Source organism: Haemaphysalis longicornis, unplaced genomic scaffold, assembly GCF_048455015.1.
Source record: "Haemaphysalis longicornis isolate Haplotype H1 unplaced genomic scaffold, Haemaphysalis longicornis Haplotype H1 scaffold_27, whole genome shotgun sequence".
NCBI lineage: Eukaryota > Metazoa > Arthropoda > Arachnida > Ixodida > Ixodidae > Haemaphysalis > Haemaphysalis longicornis.
In genome coordinates this window covers 849786-866712 of record NW_027526325.1, presented here as the reverse complement: position 1 = coordinate 866712, position 16927 = coordinate 849786, and the positions used below count along the sequence as shown (strand labels likewise).

Below are 16927 nucleotides of genomic sequence, written 5' to 3'. Positions count from 1 at the left end.
CACGCGCGGACCGCACAGCAGGAAATATAACGACTGTCTTCTATTTCTTTCGTTGCTGTTGTCTTGTATCAGATTAATGTTCCTTGTTTTTTTTTTTTTTTTTTTTTGTGTCCAACCTTTTGATTCTTCTGCACCGTCACCAACTTCTTATTAGGAGGTATCGGGATGTTTGGGATCCTCACAAAGATACTGTGGATATTTTCTTCAGGTTGTATGGCTATTGTGAGGGGCGACGCGGGCCAGCGAGGGCCCGAGACGCGACCAAGGCACTCGAAGGCAGAAAACTAACTTTATTAGCGAGGCAAGACGCCTCGAGGAGCCTCTCAAGCTACTACCGCCGGCCGCGCGCCGCACACTCGCTCTACTCGGCTTCGTGCTCCCTTTCGATGTGGCAGGCAGGTGTCGCCGTAGTCTGTGCGCTTGCGGCGCTGGCTTCTGATGTGTCGGGCAGGTGTCGCTAGTAGTCGGTGCGCTGGCTCACATCCGGCTCCTCTCTGTTGGACCAAGTCCCTTTGGTCACGGAAGTGGCACTGCTTGCTGCCTTCATTGCGAGAGGGAATAGTCCTTCAAGCGCTCGGGTAGGCGCCTTTGTCGCTGGGGGTTCGGGCGGCTTCCGCTCCAGGGGCTCCACTGGCAGCTTCCACTCCAGAGGCTCTGGCCGTAACTTCCGTTCCGACTTCTGCTTTCGCGGTTTGTTGGAAGGGGGAGGCGGCGACGATGGTGGACGACGTAGCACGGAGCTGCTCATTGAAGGCTTTGCGGAGGCGGGTTCTGCGTGTGCTGGCGGTGGAAGCGAAGAGACTTTCAATGCTGCTTCTTTTTGAGAACTGTGCCCCTTGGAGGAACGCTTTTTGTAGCTTTTGTCCTTCGACTTGTCTCGGTGCTTCTGCGATGACTTGTCTGCTCGCCTTGAATCAGTTTCTGACGAACTTTTGGCCTCAGACAATTTTGGCTCTGTAATTTTGACTTCCAGCTGCTTTAGTTCGGGTGGCTTGTGCTCTGCATTGTGCTCAACATCTCCTGTAGATGAAGGTTTGGCGTCACATGACTTGTTTTTCTCCTGGGGTGGATCTTTGTGCCGCTCCTTGTTTCTTGAACTGCTCTTGTGCGCTTTACTGCTCGATGAGGACGAGGGCTTGCGGGAACTGCCACTTGTGCTGTTGCTGCTGCAACTTTTGCTCAACTTGCTTTTGGATTGGCTGCGTTTCTGCTCAACTATTGGAGAAGCAGCTTGCTTGCATGCCGGAGAGGGGCTGTAGGTGTTTGGAACATTATCTTGGCAAGATAGTGGTAACCACGGCTGCTCTTCTGGTTCTGGGAGTGGCAAACGCTGGAGGCCTGCTGATCTGTGATGTCCAGGCATATGGTGATTGAAAGAGGGCCCCTGGATCATAACAGCGTTCGACATCCTGGGCAACAGTCGTTCATGGCACCGAACAATCGTTCCTGTGGGTGCGTGGCGAATTTCAGTTGGCATGGGTGGCTGAAACACCAATTGTGCATGGCTTGCAGAAAACCAGTCTTCACCTAATATAAGTGGCACAGCATTATTATGGAGGGCGGCTGCTTCAACCAAGGCGGTGATAGGTCCGACAGAAACCTTCAAACATACGGCACCAGCTGGAGCTACTGTTTCTCCACCGACGACTAGAGGGGGTCTAGTCCAGGGCAAGAGGGGCAAAGAGCTGACCAGGCAGCGGGAAACAAGCGTCACTTTCGATCCACTGTCGGGAAATGCATCCACTTGACCAATCCCAGCAATTGTGGTGGTAACAAGGGCACACTGGACCAGTGATCCATCGAGGGTTTCCGAAGGGGTACTGTGGAGAGCTGGGGAAGAATGTGTACTAGACGTTGGAGCGGTAGCTCTAGATGGACACTTGGATGCGAGATGTCCTTTTTGGCGACATTGGAAGCACACAGCTTCGGCCAAGTTCTGTCCAGGACGGTAGGCAGGAGCACCATGTTTAGCGGAGATGGTGTGGTATCGGAACTCTTGTTGGTCTGGTGGCAGGGCTGAAATTCGCTGTGGCCGGCTCGTTCTGTCTGACACAGCCTGAGGATTCATGTACGCTGAGTTGCGGGAAGGCGACTGTAGGCTTGGAGTGGGTGGTGTGGCGTTTAGATACCCTGGGCGTGAAAATGGAATGGCCGAATGGCTCAGTGTTTGATCAAGCTGAGTGACAATGTCCATATATGCTGCGACGGTCGCTGGGCGTTGTGCTGCTATAGTAGTGGCCAGGTTCGAGTCGGCAATGCCTTGAAGGGCATACTCTATGCGCTGAGTGTCCGAGAGAGTGACTGGGCATCCAGAGATGAGCTTCAGCTTTGCCAGAGAGTAGTTGACAAGATTCTCTTCGTGTGCTTGCACGCGACAAGTAACTGCTTGTTGCCACTGCAGCAAGGTCTGCTTGGCGCTGAATTGATCTAGGAACGCTTGCCTGAACGTTTCCCACGTCGGGCATTGACGGCCAATGACGGCTTTCCAATCAGCGGCCGCTCCACGAAGTTTGCCCATGGCGACGGCGAGTAGTGTTGAAGGCTGCCACGAAGCAAGGTTTTGAGTTCGCTCCAACTCTTCAATCCAGTGGGACGCTGAAATGCCGCCGTCCCCACTGTAAGTAGGAAGCGATGCGGACAGGTCTGGAAGAGTTGTGACTTGAACAGGGACTGCAGCGCGTTGCGACACATGAAGGAGCTGCTGAAGTAAACCTGTCAGCAACTCGGTAGTTTGTGCTGCATCGGAGCTCGGCGGAGGCGGTGCTGTGTCAGGGCGCTGGGTGGACGCCGCGGAGTCTGGGGAAGTGGGCGTGGCTGAGCGGTTTTGAGCGATGTCGGCGATAAGGCGGTTTATAACTTCTTCCTTCGGCCCGGTAGCGTCCAGATTTCGGTGAGCCAACTCTTCACGGAGATAATCTGCTGTAAAGCCTGCGAGGTCCTCTGGCGTAGCCTCGTTCCAATTCACGAGCGGCATGGCGGTACAAGGCAGCAAACTGTTTACGAGACGAGAGGGCGAGTAGGGCGAACGGTTTGGGCACTGAAGGCAGGTTACTTCATCGGGCGGGCAGCTAGGCGCCAACACGACAGTCGGCGAAACACAGGACGAAGCGCGAAATCGCTCCGGCGAAGTGGGCGGTAGCACCTGCACACGGAGGGAGCGCTGGGCGACGAAACTTCACGGGGCGCTGCTCCAGGCACGGTTCGGGGTCGACTGCGCCAGTTGTGAGGGGCGACGCGGGCCAGCGAGGGCCCGAGACGCGACCAAGGCACTCGAAGGCAGAAAACTAACTTTATTAGCGAGGCAAGACGCCTCGAGGAGCCTCTCAAGCTACTACCGCCGGCCGCGCGCCGCACACTCGCTCTACTCGGCTTCGTGCTCCCTTTCGATGTGGCAGGCAGGTGTCGCCGTAGTCTGTGCGCTTGCGGCGCTGGCTTCTGATGTGTCGGGCAGGTGTCGCTAGTAGTCGGTGCGCTGGCTCACACTATACATTCCCACCTTCACAAATTGGCTTTCATTCCGGCTGCGTGCTTTGTTTCTTCACATGCAAATACAATGAGAAGGTTTGTGCTACGCCACCGCAATCGCGCCCCAAACAACGTTGTCCACAGTACTCGAAGGCGGCTTGTGTACTTCGAAATCTATCGTAACCATCGTTATCATAACGAACTGACTCTCAACCCGAACAACGATGACATGATTATGGTATTGAAGGCATGATATACTCGCTAACTAACGGAATATATATTATACCTGCATATATTACGAGAATCGCAACCGATTGATATTTCCTAATTACTCCTTTCCAACTGTTCCAGGCGCAAAGAACAAATCCTACTCTACTCGGGGTGGCGTTCTATGAATCGTAGAAAATTACTTTTACTATCTTGTCCTGGACTGAGCACCCGGCCTACTAACCAGCTCGATTTCATTGTTAAATAAAGTTTTCTCCTCCTCCCCCTCTTGACTGCAGTTTTCGTATAACGCATATCCGAATATCGGGAAGATATGGCTGTGGAAAATGTAACAAAATATCCCTCCATGTATTAACAAACATAGTGTTATTGTATTTTTAACGTAGACGTGACTTGTTTTGCTCAATAAACCTCCATACTGGTTAGAATCCCGGTATAAAACCACCACGTGTGGGTTGGAACTCAACCTGTAGTTTTTGCGCGGCCCATAGTGCATGTTGGCATACTTTCACGCCATGAAAACGTACAGTGATGTAATACAATTCTTTCGAGCGTTAGGCAAGGTTGCAAAAACTGTTTCACCTTACATGCGATTACCGGGAATCGTAACGCCTTCTGCCAAAGCCGGCAGCTTTGAAGGCCTAGAATTTGTTTTGGTCGTCCATTTTCTCTGTTGTTTGTTATTAGCATCTGAATGTTCCCTTTGTTCGAAAGATGGCTTAATACAGAAGCTGACGCCTAGCTCCTACTCTTCGCGCTCCGCACAGGACCGGCTTCGCGAGGAATGGGGCGACGTCGGCAATGTTTCTTCCGTAGCGGTATCCAAAACTATACTTTAACTCACACCATGAGCTAGTGTATACGATTTTAAGACTATTATTGTGATGCAAAGTTACCCACACGCCAATTCTGGTGCGCAGAAGCATCAGGCGTTGACCGAGCGCAAGGAAACAGCAGGGAGAGCGAGCCCGAGTGAAGCAGACGACAAATGCTAGAATCCCTAAGCCGACGTCACGGAGGCGCGCTTCGCAGCGCCTCCCGTGTTGTTTGAACGAGTCAGTAGTATTAACTCTATGGTTTGAACCACTCTATACTTCTAGTTCACTCTAGTACCACTGTACTTGCATTAATCCATGCATTAATCCATGGAGGAAAGAAAAGTTTCTTTCCTCCAGGCATAGAGTTCCTCCAGGCATTAATCTACGTCACGGAGTTCATACCGTCATACCAAGCCAAGACAAATCGCAAACACGGTTGTGTCGGTTGTGTTGCTACTGTAGTGTTACAGTGGCTTGTGTCACCTCTCCGGCCGTTTCTCATTTCCCTGTTCTATGGTCTCATTAGGCTGAAACCACGCGCGTTTCCCTCTTGTTTCGAGCCCGCGTGCCTTCGGAGCTTCGTAGGGTCAACGGCCCGGACGTGGGGTCGCTTTCCGAGCGGGCATGGCGTCGCGGGGCCAGAGCGAAACGAGCAAGTTGCGCGAGCGGCTGGAAGAGCAACTGGACCGGCTGGTCGCCCAGCTGAGCGACCTGGAGGAGTGTCGCGCCGAGCTGGACGCGGACGAGTACGAGGAAACCAAGGCGGACACGCTGGAGCAGATGCGCGAGTTCCAGCAGTCGCTGGCCAGGATCGTCTCGGGAGACATGACCCTCGTGGACCAGCTGAGCGGCATGCAGCTGGCGATACAGGTACTGCATGCCCGTGCCGACGAGGCTTGTGTCTCCCCAAAATGGCGAGAAGTCGTTCGGGGAGGCGCGAAATTCGGTCCCATCGTTGGGGGCCCTGTTCCACTGGGCTGGCTCTAGCACGCTGTGCGTCGCTCGTAAATCCATCTGTGTGCCCCAAATGGGCCCTAGGAGAATACAGCTTGTGCGCAGCATGGCCTCTAGCTTCCATCTGGCGAGGAGAGTCGTGACCAGACGTTTTGCGGCAGCCTGCTTGTGGGCCAGCGTTTTGTCCCGCCTCCGGCCGAAAGTACGAAGACGCGCGTATCAAGCCCCCGTGTTACGGATGAAAAGCTGGCGGAATGGAAGAGCCGAAAGAGGCCGTCCGAGGAACTCCAGGAAAACAGCGCAGACGACGGGACTACGCAAGAAGCACAACCCAGCGCCTCTGCGGTGTGTTCTTTGCTTACTCCCAACGTCTGAGCTGTTTCCTTGAAGTTAACCAGCCATTCGAAACGCCCTTTTGCGTTTCAGCACTTCAAGCTAGCCTTGCAGCAATATCAAGACAATCGTCCAGTGCACCATGTGCTTGCCATGGGCACCAGTGGAAAGGGTCTTTTCCGTGATGAATAAGGTGTGCAGTGCAGAGAGGATGCTCTTTGCACTCCACATGTGACCACATGTACACTCAAAGCACTGAAGGTGAGTCTGCACATGACGGGCGATGAGCAGTACTACAGGTATGCATCAGCAAAAATGAAGCAATGCATTCAAGCAGGAAGTACGAGTTACTGCCAGGAAATAACCTGGAGGACCAGGAAGGCCACATGGATGGTGCAGGTGTAGTGAAACAAAGTGCAATTTTTAATTTAAGCCATGTGCCACATTCTCCTTTACCCCCCCAGTTTGGTCTGGGGTCTGAGGTCACTTCAGGAAGAGCTCCGCTGTACCGCGCAATGGAGGCAGTTTTTAGAACCCGAAGTGCTGCCTAGGAGTGCAGAGTGGTACGGGAGCCATAATTTAGGGAGAAAGCATGAGCGTAGCACATGAACATGCGGGCATGGAGTGTGCAAGGGATGGCACGCCTCATAAGCCCCCAGGCCTGTACTCGTGGCCAACCTTTGCTATCGATGCAGCCCCATTGAGGGCGTCGGGCTACTAGACCTGACGCTGCTACACAGCACGGGGAGGTTGTGCACACGAAAACGTATTTGGCAAGGCTCACATGTTGCCCTTTCCTTGTAGCAGGGTGCAGACTTGGGCCAGTAATTGCATGGCGAACATTGGCGCAGCAAGGAATTGCATTCTGGGACAAGCAGCTGCAATTTGTATGTGACCATCATTCGAGTAGCGCCCATTTGGGATTTCGAGAAATGTGTGCAAATTTAGTGTCACTGCACCAAGCTGAGAAGTCGGTTGATTGTGAACACATCTGTGACTTTGCTGCGTTCACCTGTTTCAGAACTATAGGCGTGGCAGAGGCTTCGATGGAAAGGGTTGTGAGTGGGCAAGTGTGGCAACTCAACGGCTACATTCCTGTACTTGCCTTGTGACCTTGCAAAGCAGCTACGAGTAGAAGCAGTAACCGTGGCTCACAGTTGAAAGCTATCGTTGGTGAGGCACCGTGTGTGTGCGGCAGCGAAGGAGTGGCCGGCCTGTGCTGTAGCGGGCCGGAACGCTCGGCTTCATGGCCGCTCAGAGCGAGCTTTGGTAGGGAGGACGGCCCGTTGCGCGCCTGCAGGCGCAAAATGGACACGCCCCAGACTTGCGCCCCCTGTGTGCCCAGGCGGCCATCAGCGAGGCCTTCCGGACGCCCGAGGTGATCCGCATGTTCGCCCGGCGGCAGCCCGACCAGCTGCGGGAGCGGCTCGGCCAGCTGGAGCGCGAAGCCAAGACGGGCCGGCTGGCCGATGTGGCGCCGCAGAAGCTCGAGATCCTGGCTGCCCTGCGCAAGCTGGGTGCCCGCCTGCTGCCTGAAGAGGAGCTCTACCTCGAGGCACACGCCGGGCGTGCGCTGCTCGACTTCGACCGGGTGGCCGACGACGCCACGGCGGATGCCGGACGCCTGCTCGACGTGGCCGGCTCCCAAGTCAAGGCTGCCGCTCAGCGCTGACCCAGGCTGCGTGCTGGCCCTCAGGCAGGCGTACAATATGTGTCTTCTTCTCTGGGGCAAGTTCTGCTGCAGCTTGCAGCCGGCCTCTTTTGTTCTCTGCAATGCGTAATTTCACTAAAGGGGCCGACGACTGGAATTTGTCGAGCAAGTGTCCTCTAGCGCCTGTGCAAGCGCAGCACAGTGGCTCTGCTGGCATTGCTGGGAAACACTTGACTACGTTGTTGTGGCTCCACCAGCTTCATAGAGGCTGCCCAGCTACTGACGCCAATGCTAGAAAACCACAAATCAGCTTTCCTTTAATCTGTACAGGAGGCTAAACGCGTATGTAACTACAACATATTGGCTGAAGTGACCCCAGGTGGCATAACTGTGGCATTTTAATCCACTGGGGTTTGCTCCTGAGCCTCCATGCGTAAGACCGATGGTGGTGGTGGAGAAGCTCTATTTCCAAAAAGGGTCCTGAAGGACACCTGACAGGTGTCCCATGTTGGGACGGGGAGCCTGAGACTCTCCACTGCTTAGCGGGCCTTCTGGACAGCTTCCTGAGAGCACTGTCCCACTTGAACTTAAAAGGGTACTGACACAAAATTTTGTAGGCAAGATAACTTCGGAAATAGATTGGAGTGAACACATATACATCATCTGCAAAATATCAGCGGCGAATACAGCCTAGAACATATAAAATCAAATTTAAAGTGTGCGAAATGCAACCGAGCAGCCAGCAGAGGACCACGCGCAATCGACATCGCGTGGTTATTTTGTAAATAAACAACATCCAAACACGTCACGAGTTTGTGTTTGCCGCTTCCGCACTGCCGGTGTTTTTCACCAGATCGCTCGGCTCGCCGCTCCAATCGGAGGGCCGGAGGGCGGAGCTTCTGCTTTCGAGAACGAACGACTCGACTGTAGGCGGCGGAGGCGCCGTGATTTCGTCGGCTCATCGGGCTGCTGGCCGCGACCAAACTTGTACAGCGATTCCAGGCACTCTATTTTTATTACTTTTTATTTACATTGGACGGGAAAACGCGCCGGAGACACAAAGCCCACTGAGCGAGCCGCACGGTCGCTGTGCCGACGGCAGCCAAGGCCGCGAAGTTACGCAGGCCGGCGCAGGTAGCTCGAGTGATAGCTTGTTACCGCAGCACGAAATTGGACTCAGTTCCCAACCATGGAAGCTTATATGAGAAAGGAGTTAATGATGCGATGGTGGGTTGCATTAAAAATTGTCACCTGAACCGCTTACGAGAGCCGCAATCGAATATCCGCCGCAGTGCTATGCCGAACACATCTGTAGGCGCACTTGTAGGCAGACCGGTCGGCTGCTCCCAGCGTGCATCTTGCCACCCACTGTCTCGAGCGTCGTGCATCGTTCTTTAGCCGCGGTAGCATTTGCACTCGCAGCGCCTGCGTCACGTCCACGGTTGCTTTTTAATTAAGCGCCTCACGAGATCAGTACGTGGGGGCATTCGCAGAAACTGCCGTTGATGCGGATTCGACAGTGCTACGGCGGCTCTGCTCTGTGATATCCCTCCGACGGTCACGTGGTCAGCTTTGTTCACACAAAATCCATCGTTTCGCGGCACTCGCTGAAACCCAAACTGCGACTGGCCGCATTGAAAATGCCTCTAATTAAACAACCGTCGCACGCTGAAGCAAATGAGCTTTCTACAGGTTATAAGTAGGTCACTAGCTACTTATCGCAACAAAAAAAACAAGATGCAAAATTTTTGTGTCAGTGATAGGAGGCTTGCGCAGCACAACCGCACAGCATGCGACCCAAGTTCACACGCCCATGACACTTTAAACATGTCCGGGTCGATGTGGCTCATCCTCCAAGGATTGGCGTATGAGTTGGTTTGTAGCATGCGGAGAGCGACTGACTGCGCCCTGTTGAGTCCTGTGGCACGTCGATTTCTGTAGAAGTGCTTGGTGAGCTCGTTGCAGGTCTGGAGGTGATCCTTGAAAGCCCAGTGCGGGGACGGGGGTGGCTGGGAGGGAGCACGGCTGACGAGTCCTCGCGCCGCCTCGTGTGCGGACTCATTGCAGTTCCGCCGTCCTCCCCCGAGGTCACCGCCCATGCGGGCTGGGAGCCAGACTATGGAAGGAGTGCTACTGCATCCATCTTCCAATAACTTGGAGACTTTCCCCTGGCAAGGGCTCGAGTGGCAGCCCTAGAGTTGCTACAAATTACCTCATGTCGAGGATCAAGCAGAGCAAGCAAGTGCAGTGGCCATTTGCTCAGCAGCCTCCGGATTCTTGATAAACGCGGAAAGTGCGTTGCGCATCCGATAACACTGATAGCGATCCTACACCAATAGAGGGCTCTACAAGCTCATGCAGAAAGCAAGCCTGATGTAGCCAGGTAAAAAAACTAAGTGATGATTTAGACTACGGGGACCGGGCGGCCGTTGTATGGCACCACCGTCCCTCCAGCGAACAGCGCCACCCGTGGCAAACCGCTCGTCAGTGGAATGCCGGTGGCGGTCAGCGCAGCGTGGTTGTGCGTGGCTTTCTGTCGTTCTGCTGCGGTGCGGCTGGCAAAGCGTACATTGTTGCAGTGACTTTTCTCAGATCCAGATCGGTAAATCTTGAAAGTAGAGCCGACCGTTACGAGGCATGCCATGTGTGTGATTTACACCCACACTCAGTAATTACAAATAGCAGACGACGCTCAATGCGCTAAGCTGGAAGTCAAGCTGGAACTGCAAGTCCATTCCTTCGTGCGAATTTTTCATGTCTGCATGCAGTTTGGCGTATCGAGGAATAAATTGCGGCTAAATGCTCCTACAGCCGATCCAAGAATGCTGCAGCGCCGGCCTTTGGCAGTTGATGACGAAACGGCGTCGTGCACAAGCACAGTACAAAGTAGGGGGCTGCCTTCCAAGATTTACCCCAAAAGAAAAATTGTGATGGACAATGCACAGTTACCTGTTTAATTATGGTAGAAAATGTGTTTAATTTCACAGGAATACACTTACTCCATTCACCGGGAATCGTTTACAGAAAAAATACCGCATGATAGTGGAACGTTATTGCTTGTCGGGGAAAAACATTGCTTTACAGGAATCGAAATGGTTGCTGGCTAGTTGGTTAATGGTTTTTCAAAAAACAGTTCCTGCGTGGCTGAAAAAGGAGAGACAGGAGAGTGCCAAAGACCTGCCCTCAGTTTCTCAGCTGAATGCTGCGCTCGTTTTACAAGCTGCCACCTACACTTGAACAATCACGCACTCCTCCGTCTAACGACGATGGTGATTGATCGGAAAACTTTCTCATGTGGGTTTCCTTGGTTGCCTTCTGGATTTAAACTTTGACTAGTTGAGCTTTGAATTTGACCAGCACGCAGTTTGGTCTTTTGATCGCAGCGTCTTTGACTTTGGCCCTTTCCCATTCTATTTCGCTCGAAGAAAGCTTTGCGTTCAGCCATCGTTGTCGTTAGAATGAGGGCTGGATGATTTTTCTGTTTAATTTCGCACTTCCATGCACCCCTCTTCAAATCCTACTGCTTCCAGTGTGTCAGAAATGCGTCTGTGCTAGAGGACTTGGGCTGATGCACCCCTATTTGAGGCAACTATCGCGCGTTTTTGGTTCTCCACAAAGCATTACACGAATTTTTTAGGTGCTGGGCAAAAAATACTTAAGCATCAAAAAAACACAGGCTGACATTAACACTATGCCACATTATTTTTTTATCTTCCGGTGCCAGCCCTTATTTCACACAGGTGGTAAAATGGGGGAGGGGAGGGTGGATGGTTGAATAACTTTGGCTCTTGATGAAATGACCACCACAAGGTCCGCTTCAGCTCTCAGGCTCCCATGCTCTGCGTCGCCCACCGAAACCCAAGGCACAAAGCTCGCGGTTGCAGAAAGAAAGTGTAAACTGCCACGACGTTTGCACGGCCACACGGCAATCGATCTCGTATGCAAGTGTCTTTCTCTTCAAAGCACATGTGTTTAGGCATCCCACCGTTAAGGCTGGCGTGGAAACCGTACTCATCGAAACCAGTGAAGATAATTTAAGCTGGTAGAAATGAATACTAACATCAATATAGTTTTATTCCTACTCAGATCACACAAAGCCAGGTGCGGAGTCCTGCAAGAAGCGCTCATGTCAATGCAGCCCATTCCCAACCCGTCCAATAAATTTACGTAGCCGTTAGTGCATTTAAGAAGAAAGGAATACTAATAATAGTAGTTCTATTCGTACTCAAATCGGGTGGGGCCAAATGTAAATTGCTGCAAAAAGCACTCGTGGCATTGTAGCCCATAGCCCACTTTAGCAGCGTCCGACAAGTTTACGTAGTCGGTAGTGCATCTAAGAACCCAACACATCTGTCTAAACGTCGTTTCAACGGACATATCCGCTCACAACACCACCACCAAAACACTCAAAGCACCGAAGCAAAAGCAATGGAGGGCTGCATAGTCCTCATTCCACTAACGAGGGGAGTGCCGAGTGACCTGCCCAATCCCTACGAGGTCTTTTAGTGCACTGCAGCTTCAACTGAGCCGTGAGGTGCACCACAGTGGAGGGCTCCCGTGGAATAATTTTGGCCCTTAACGTGCGCGGGCATCTCGAACATGCGGGCGTTCTTGCTTTATCGCCTCCACCTGAAGAACAGCCACTCCATGGCTGATGTCATTGATGTTGCAGCAGATAGACTGCAGCAGTGATCGAGCTGAACTTGAGCTTCAGCAGGTGTGCTGTGTGCAAGAGCATTGGAGCTTGTGCCGGTCTAGCACAGCAGCGGTTCAAGTTTTAAAAGGGAAAGCGTTTGAAGTGAAGCAGGTAAAATCAAAACTGTTTAGACCGAAATCAAAGCTTCTTGAGTTTGTCTTTGGTGACATGGTGCACCGCAGTGGTAGCAGACAGATTCAAAGCTGAGCATCGCCACCGGTCCGCTTTCACAACGTGTGGTGCCAGAATAGCATTACTTTGTTTACTTTCATTATTTATTTATTTTATTTATTTACAGTATACTGCGGTCACGGAGGACCATGCAGGTGGGAACATGGTGATGCAGATATACAATATATGTGGCACGGCAGTAGCCACATAGCGCACAAGCACCCTAAGTAACAAATAGTGAAGGAATAGACGTATCGGCATAACTAGAAACATGGAAAACGGTTTAACCCAGCCAAGGAACAAAATAACACACCTTACAGGAGGGTTCAATACACATTACATCAAGAAGACACCATAGAGGTCTCCGAAAACAATGAAAGGTGTGCAGAATACTTTACTGCTAACAACAGATAACAGGGCATCAATAAAGCATCAGCATTTCAAAAAAGACAAAATACAAAGGGAATGTGACAAGGTCGCTAACTGGTTGACTGCATTTCCAGATCAGTCAGCAGTGCACTCTCAAAAACACTTACAGATTCCGATGAAACAATTTTTTCAGACAACGAATTCCAATCAACAATAGTTCTGGGAAAAAATGAATATTTAAAAAGGTTCGTGCGAGTTTGATAAGGAAGGATGTTATGCGCATGCCGATTTCTGGATGTGCAACTCAAGAAAGGCTGAATATATGCGCGCGCATTTACGTTAGGTTAGTTAGGTTAGGTTAGCGCGCATTAGGAAACTAACCACACCCAACAGACAAATTTAACTTGACAAGCCATTCGATAAAGTGAGGTTTCAGGGGTTCTAGTCCATCATAGTAAGAGGGAAAAGCAAGGATATCAAGTTGTAAGTTCGTGTGAGAGGAGTTTGGAGCAAACTGAGAAGAGTGCTTGGCACACAACAGTGGCTGCAGGTACAATGACAGTTCCAAGTAGAAGTTTGTGTTTCCAAACTTGGTAGAGAAATTTTAAAGCTACTTGTATTCCTGCAATCTTGTAATGTCGTGGTGCTGTTTATTTTCATTGTATAAGTCAAAGAACCGTGACGACGGTTGTAGCAGTTGTATAATGAAACATTGGCCAAATAGTGTTTATTCAGGTTCGTTACATTGTTAGTGTGAGGATTCTCTAGTGGCATGGTCTAGGTGAACTCTTATTGGCGCGCTTTGTAAGCAAGATGTTTGATGTATTACGGTGAACTTTTCTGCCTTAAAATACCCTTTTTTCGCTGTGTAAATGGTGCCAGTCAACACCTTTCGATGACTTCTGGTTTCCAGAAAACCTGACATTGAGGTATTTTAAAGTTAATCTTTCATGCCTTTGATTGAGTACAGGGAACAATATTTTGCTAGGTTCACGCACACGGTGGCACACTCGTGCTCGGCAGGCACACTCTAACCCTTTTGCATACCTGCCAGGTTTCCCGAATTTTCCGGGAGACTCCAGCATTTTCATGGTTTTGTACCATTGTACGACCGAAACAAAAATATCCCGAAAACGCACCCGTCTTTGGCCAAATCTTTTTCCCAGTCTGGCCACAATGCGCCGTAGGTATAGCTGAACCCGACACCAGTTCCATAGAAGAAATTACACGATAATTCGAAGCTGGAACCACTCATGTCGGTCAGTTGTAAGGCACTGCTTAATAAAAAGCATCGAGCTGACCGTCAGTCTTTGCTAAAATTCCAAAGGGGCAGTATTACTCGGTTGAGGAGTGCGCCTGCAGGCGCATCTCTCTTTGTGAGCTCTTGAACCTTCTTTGTCGAGCAGTCAAATTAAACCATATTTCTGAAAGAGTACTCAACACACCATTGTTATCCGTGTTCACAGGTTTTCCTAACTGCGCACAAAACGTTGCCCCTTTCCTTACTCAAATGTTACGAACTCGGCAATATATTGAAACAAACACGCCGGGGCAGTGGCTGGGCCAAGAAGAAGCGTTTATTGCGATAGCACAGGTTAATGTAGCGTTGCGTGAGAGGGGTTAAGAGGGAGGGAAGGAGAGGGAGCAGTGGTGATAACAGCGGCTTTGGCTGGCGCGGCGTCGCAGGTACATCATCTCGCTCCCCCTACGGTGAGTAATGGTCTGGGGGTCTGCGTTGCCAGCCTGAGCGACGCAACACCGGAGTTGAGGTGCTCCTGGCGGTCTCGCCCCTTGTTGGCACTCGCCTCGGTGTTCCTCCTGCCAGGGGTCCGCCGGCAGGTTCCTGGCACCCGGAGTCACTGGCTTCTCCCTTGTCGTGCTCCAACTCCCGTGGCTTCACCTGGCCGCCGTGGCGGCGAATAGTTTCCCCCTCCGGACCAACGTTCATAGATCCTTTCTATAAATGTTGCTCCGGACCGTCGGCATTCACCAGGCGGGCTCCGTCTGTCGATGTAATGCTGGCTGGAGCCCACGGCTCACCTCGCCCGAAGTTTCTCGCCCAGACTGGCTCACCGGGCTGCCACACATCGAGGGAGGGACGGTCAACTGGTGAGGGCGGAATGGACACTGCGTTGTCCAGCCTGGAGCGAAAATCGTAGCCCAGCCTGCGGCGTCCTGCGGTGCCTGTGCAGAATCCTTGCAGGCGGGTTTTCAGTGACCCTTGCACATTCTTCTTCAAAGAATACTTGACAGTACGCACAGCCCGCTCCGCGAGCCCATTGGACTGGGGGTGATACGGTGCTGTTCGCAGGTATGTTGTTCAACTTCATAAAATTGTGAAACTCACAACTTGTAAACTGTGGGCCATTATCGGATACCAGCGTCCGGGGCAACCCGAATGTACTGAACAAGGTGCGCAGAGCCTCTACGGTGGCGTGCGTGGTGGGACTCTCTATGGGTATCGCTTCTATCCACTTACTGTGTGAATCCACCACAATCAGTAGCATGTGACCATCGATCGGCCCCGCAAAATCTATGCAGTGCAGCCTCGACCAACGCTCATCTGTTTCCGGCCATGCAACAGGGGGTTTCTTGGGGGGCATAGGGGCAGGTTGGATGTAACTGGGGCAGAACACCATGTGCTCATGCAATGTCATTATCGATCCGGGGGTACCACATCAAGGAGCGCCCTAGCCGCTTCATTGAGCAAATTCCTTGGCGAGTATCGTGCAGCAGACGTAATATCACTGATCGGGCACTCTTATGGACGATCACTCGATGGCCCCAGTAGAGAAGCCCGTAACTCCCCGTTGTCTCGGCCTTCCGGTTGAAGTATGGCATCAAGTGCTGGTCCTCGGGCCCAAATTTCTTGGCCACCCCTCCTGCACCCATTTTTGCACCTTTGCTAAATCGTCACCGAGCTCCGTGAGAGTGCCCAGTTGCTTCCCGGACATGACAGCATCATTGAGGGTTTTCGTGAGCAGGACATACTCACCGTACCCAGTTTCTTCCTCCGTCTCTGGCTGGGAAGTTGCTGACGTGGGGAGCCGGCTCAGGGCATCTGCTAGAACGTTCTTTCCCGGGCTGGTGTTTGATGACGTAATCGTATGCGCTGAGCAGCTGGGCCCATCGCTGGATTCGCGCAGCAGCCATCACGGGTACTGGCCAGTCTGGATGAAAAAGTCCCACAAGCGGCTTATGGTCCGTCATCAATGTGAAAGTATTGCCGAGTAAGTATTGTCGGAATTTCGATCCACTAAACACAAGTGCCAAGGCTTCACGCTCCCGCTGCGAGTAATTGTTCTCAGCTTCCGTCAATAAGCGAGAACGGAACGTTATGGGCCGAAGTACCCCGCTCCCGACATCGTGTGAAAGCAGTGCGCCGATTCCGTCCGGGGAGGCATCGCATTCCGGGACTAGCGGCCTGTGTGGGTCAAAATGCGCCAGAAAATCTGCGAGGATGAGAAGGTCTTTCACATTGCTGAATGACTGTTGTTGAGGGTCGCCCCACCCCCACTTAGCTTCTTTCCGGAGTAGTTGATATAGGGGCGCCATGGCGGTCGATGCATTGGGGAGAAACTTGTGGTAGTACGTGACCATGCCAAGGTAGGACCTTAATTCTGCAGGATTTCGCGTTCCTGAAACTGAAGGATGGCGTCTATGTTTTCCGTCTTTGGTTGAAGCCCTCGAGCGTTAATTCGATGTCCCAAAAAATCCACCTCTGGTTGGCGGAACTTCTGTCCCTCAATAGTACAGCAAGTGTTTGTGGCACACGGCGTCGGTGAAGTGTGACGAGCGGCTTCGTATCTCCTTCTATCGTGAAATTTTCGGTTTTTCTTGTGCTTTTGACTATTAGCATATATATGTGAAAAGCCAAGGAATAAACCTCAGTTGTAAGTCAGCGCTCGTGTTTGTCACCTCCTCCTTCTTGTGTCTTGTCTGAGTTTGCGCTGTACCCCTTTTATAATCATGCACCAACTCGCCTAAGCCTTAACCCTTGCAGACTCGATTCAGCCACCCGGCCAAAGCAAAAGAATGCCTGCGCAATAGTCTTATATAGTCACAGCTATATCTACCCGTCTTGGTCCGGTGTAATGTTCATACTTGTCAACATTGTTGAAGAAGAACAAGACATTACGCAAATATGAGACAACAAATCAATACAGAAGTGATATTTGCAGTGTTTCTTTATAAAAATTCAAACATGCTTGACTTTTGCGAAATTAAATACTTCATCAACTG

At 51.7% G+C, this 16927-nt stretch overlaps 1 protein-coding gene across 4 annotated transcripts; it reads left to right on the top strand.

Annotated features, from left to right (window-relative positions):
• Positions 1–4787: 4787 nt before the first annotated feature.
• On the top strand, positions 4788–16586 carry LOC144172921 (protein LZIC-like). Of its 4 annotated transcripts, none has more exons than XM_077701515.1 (3): positions 4806–5381; positions 7144–7494; positions 14372–14506. In XM_077701515.1, exons 1-2 carry the CDS (start codon positions 5136–5138, stop codon positions 7468–7470), a joined length of 573 nt encoding a protein of 190 aa, XP_077557641.1. In that variant the 5' UTR covers positions 4806–5135; the 3' UTR covers positions 7471–7494; positions 14372–14506. The 4 variants fall into 4 exon arrangements, 3 of the variants coding, with proteins under 3 accessions (XP_077557642.1, XP_077557641.1, XP_077557640.1); XR_013323132.1 differs by having other exon boundaries at positions 4807–5381; positions 7144–7526; positions 14372–14509; XM_077701516.1 differs by lacking the exon at positions 7144–7494 and having other exon boundaries at positions 4788–5381; positions 14372–16586.
• Positions 16587–16927: the final 341 nt, after the last annotated feature.

Coding starts and splice junctions, on each gene's coding strand:
- LOC144172921 (XM_077701515.1), top strand. CDS start 5,136: ATGGCGTCGCGGGGCCAGAGCGAAACGAGCAAGTTGCGCGAGCGGCTG. Junction 5,382..7,143: donor GCATGCAGCTGGCGATACAG/GTACTGCATGCC, acceptor CTGTGTGCCCAG/GCGGCCATCAGCGAGGCCTT.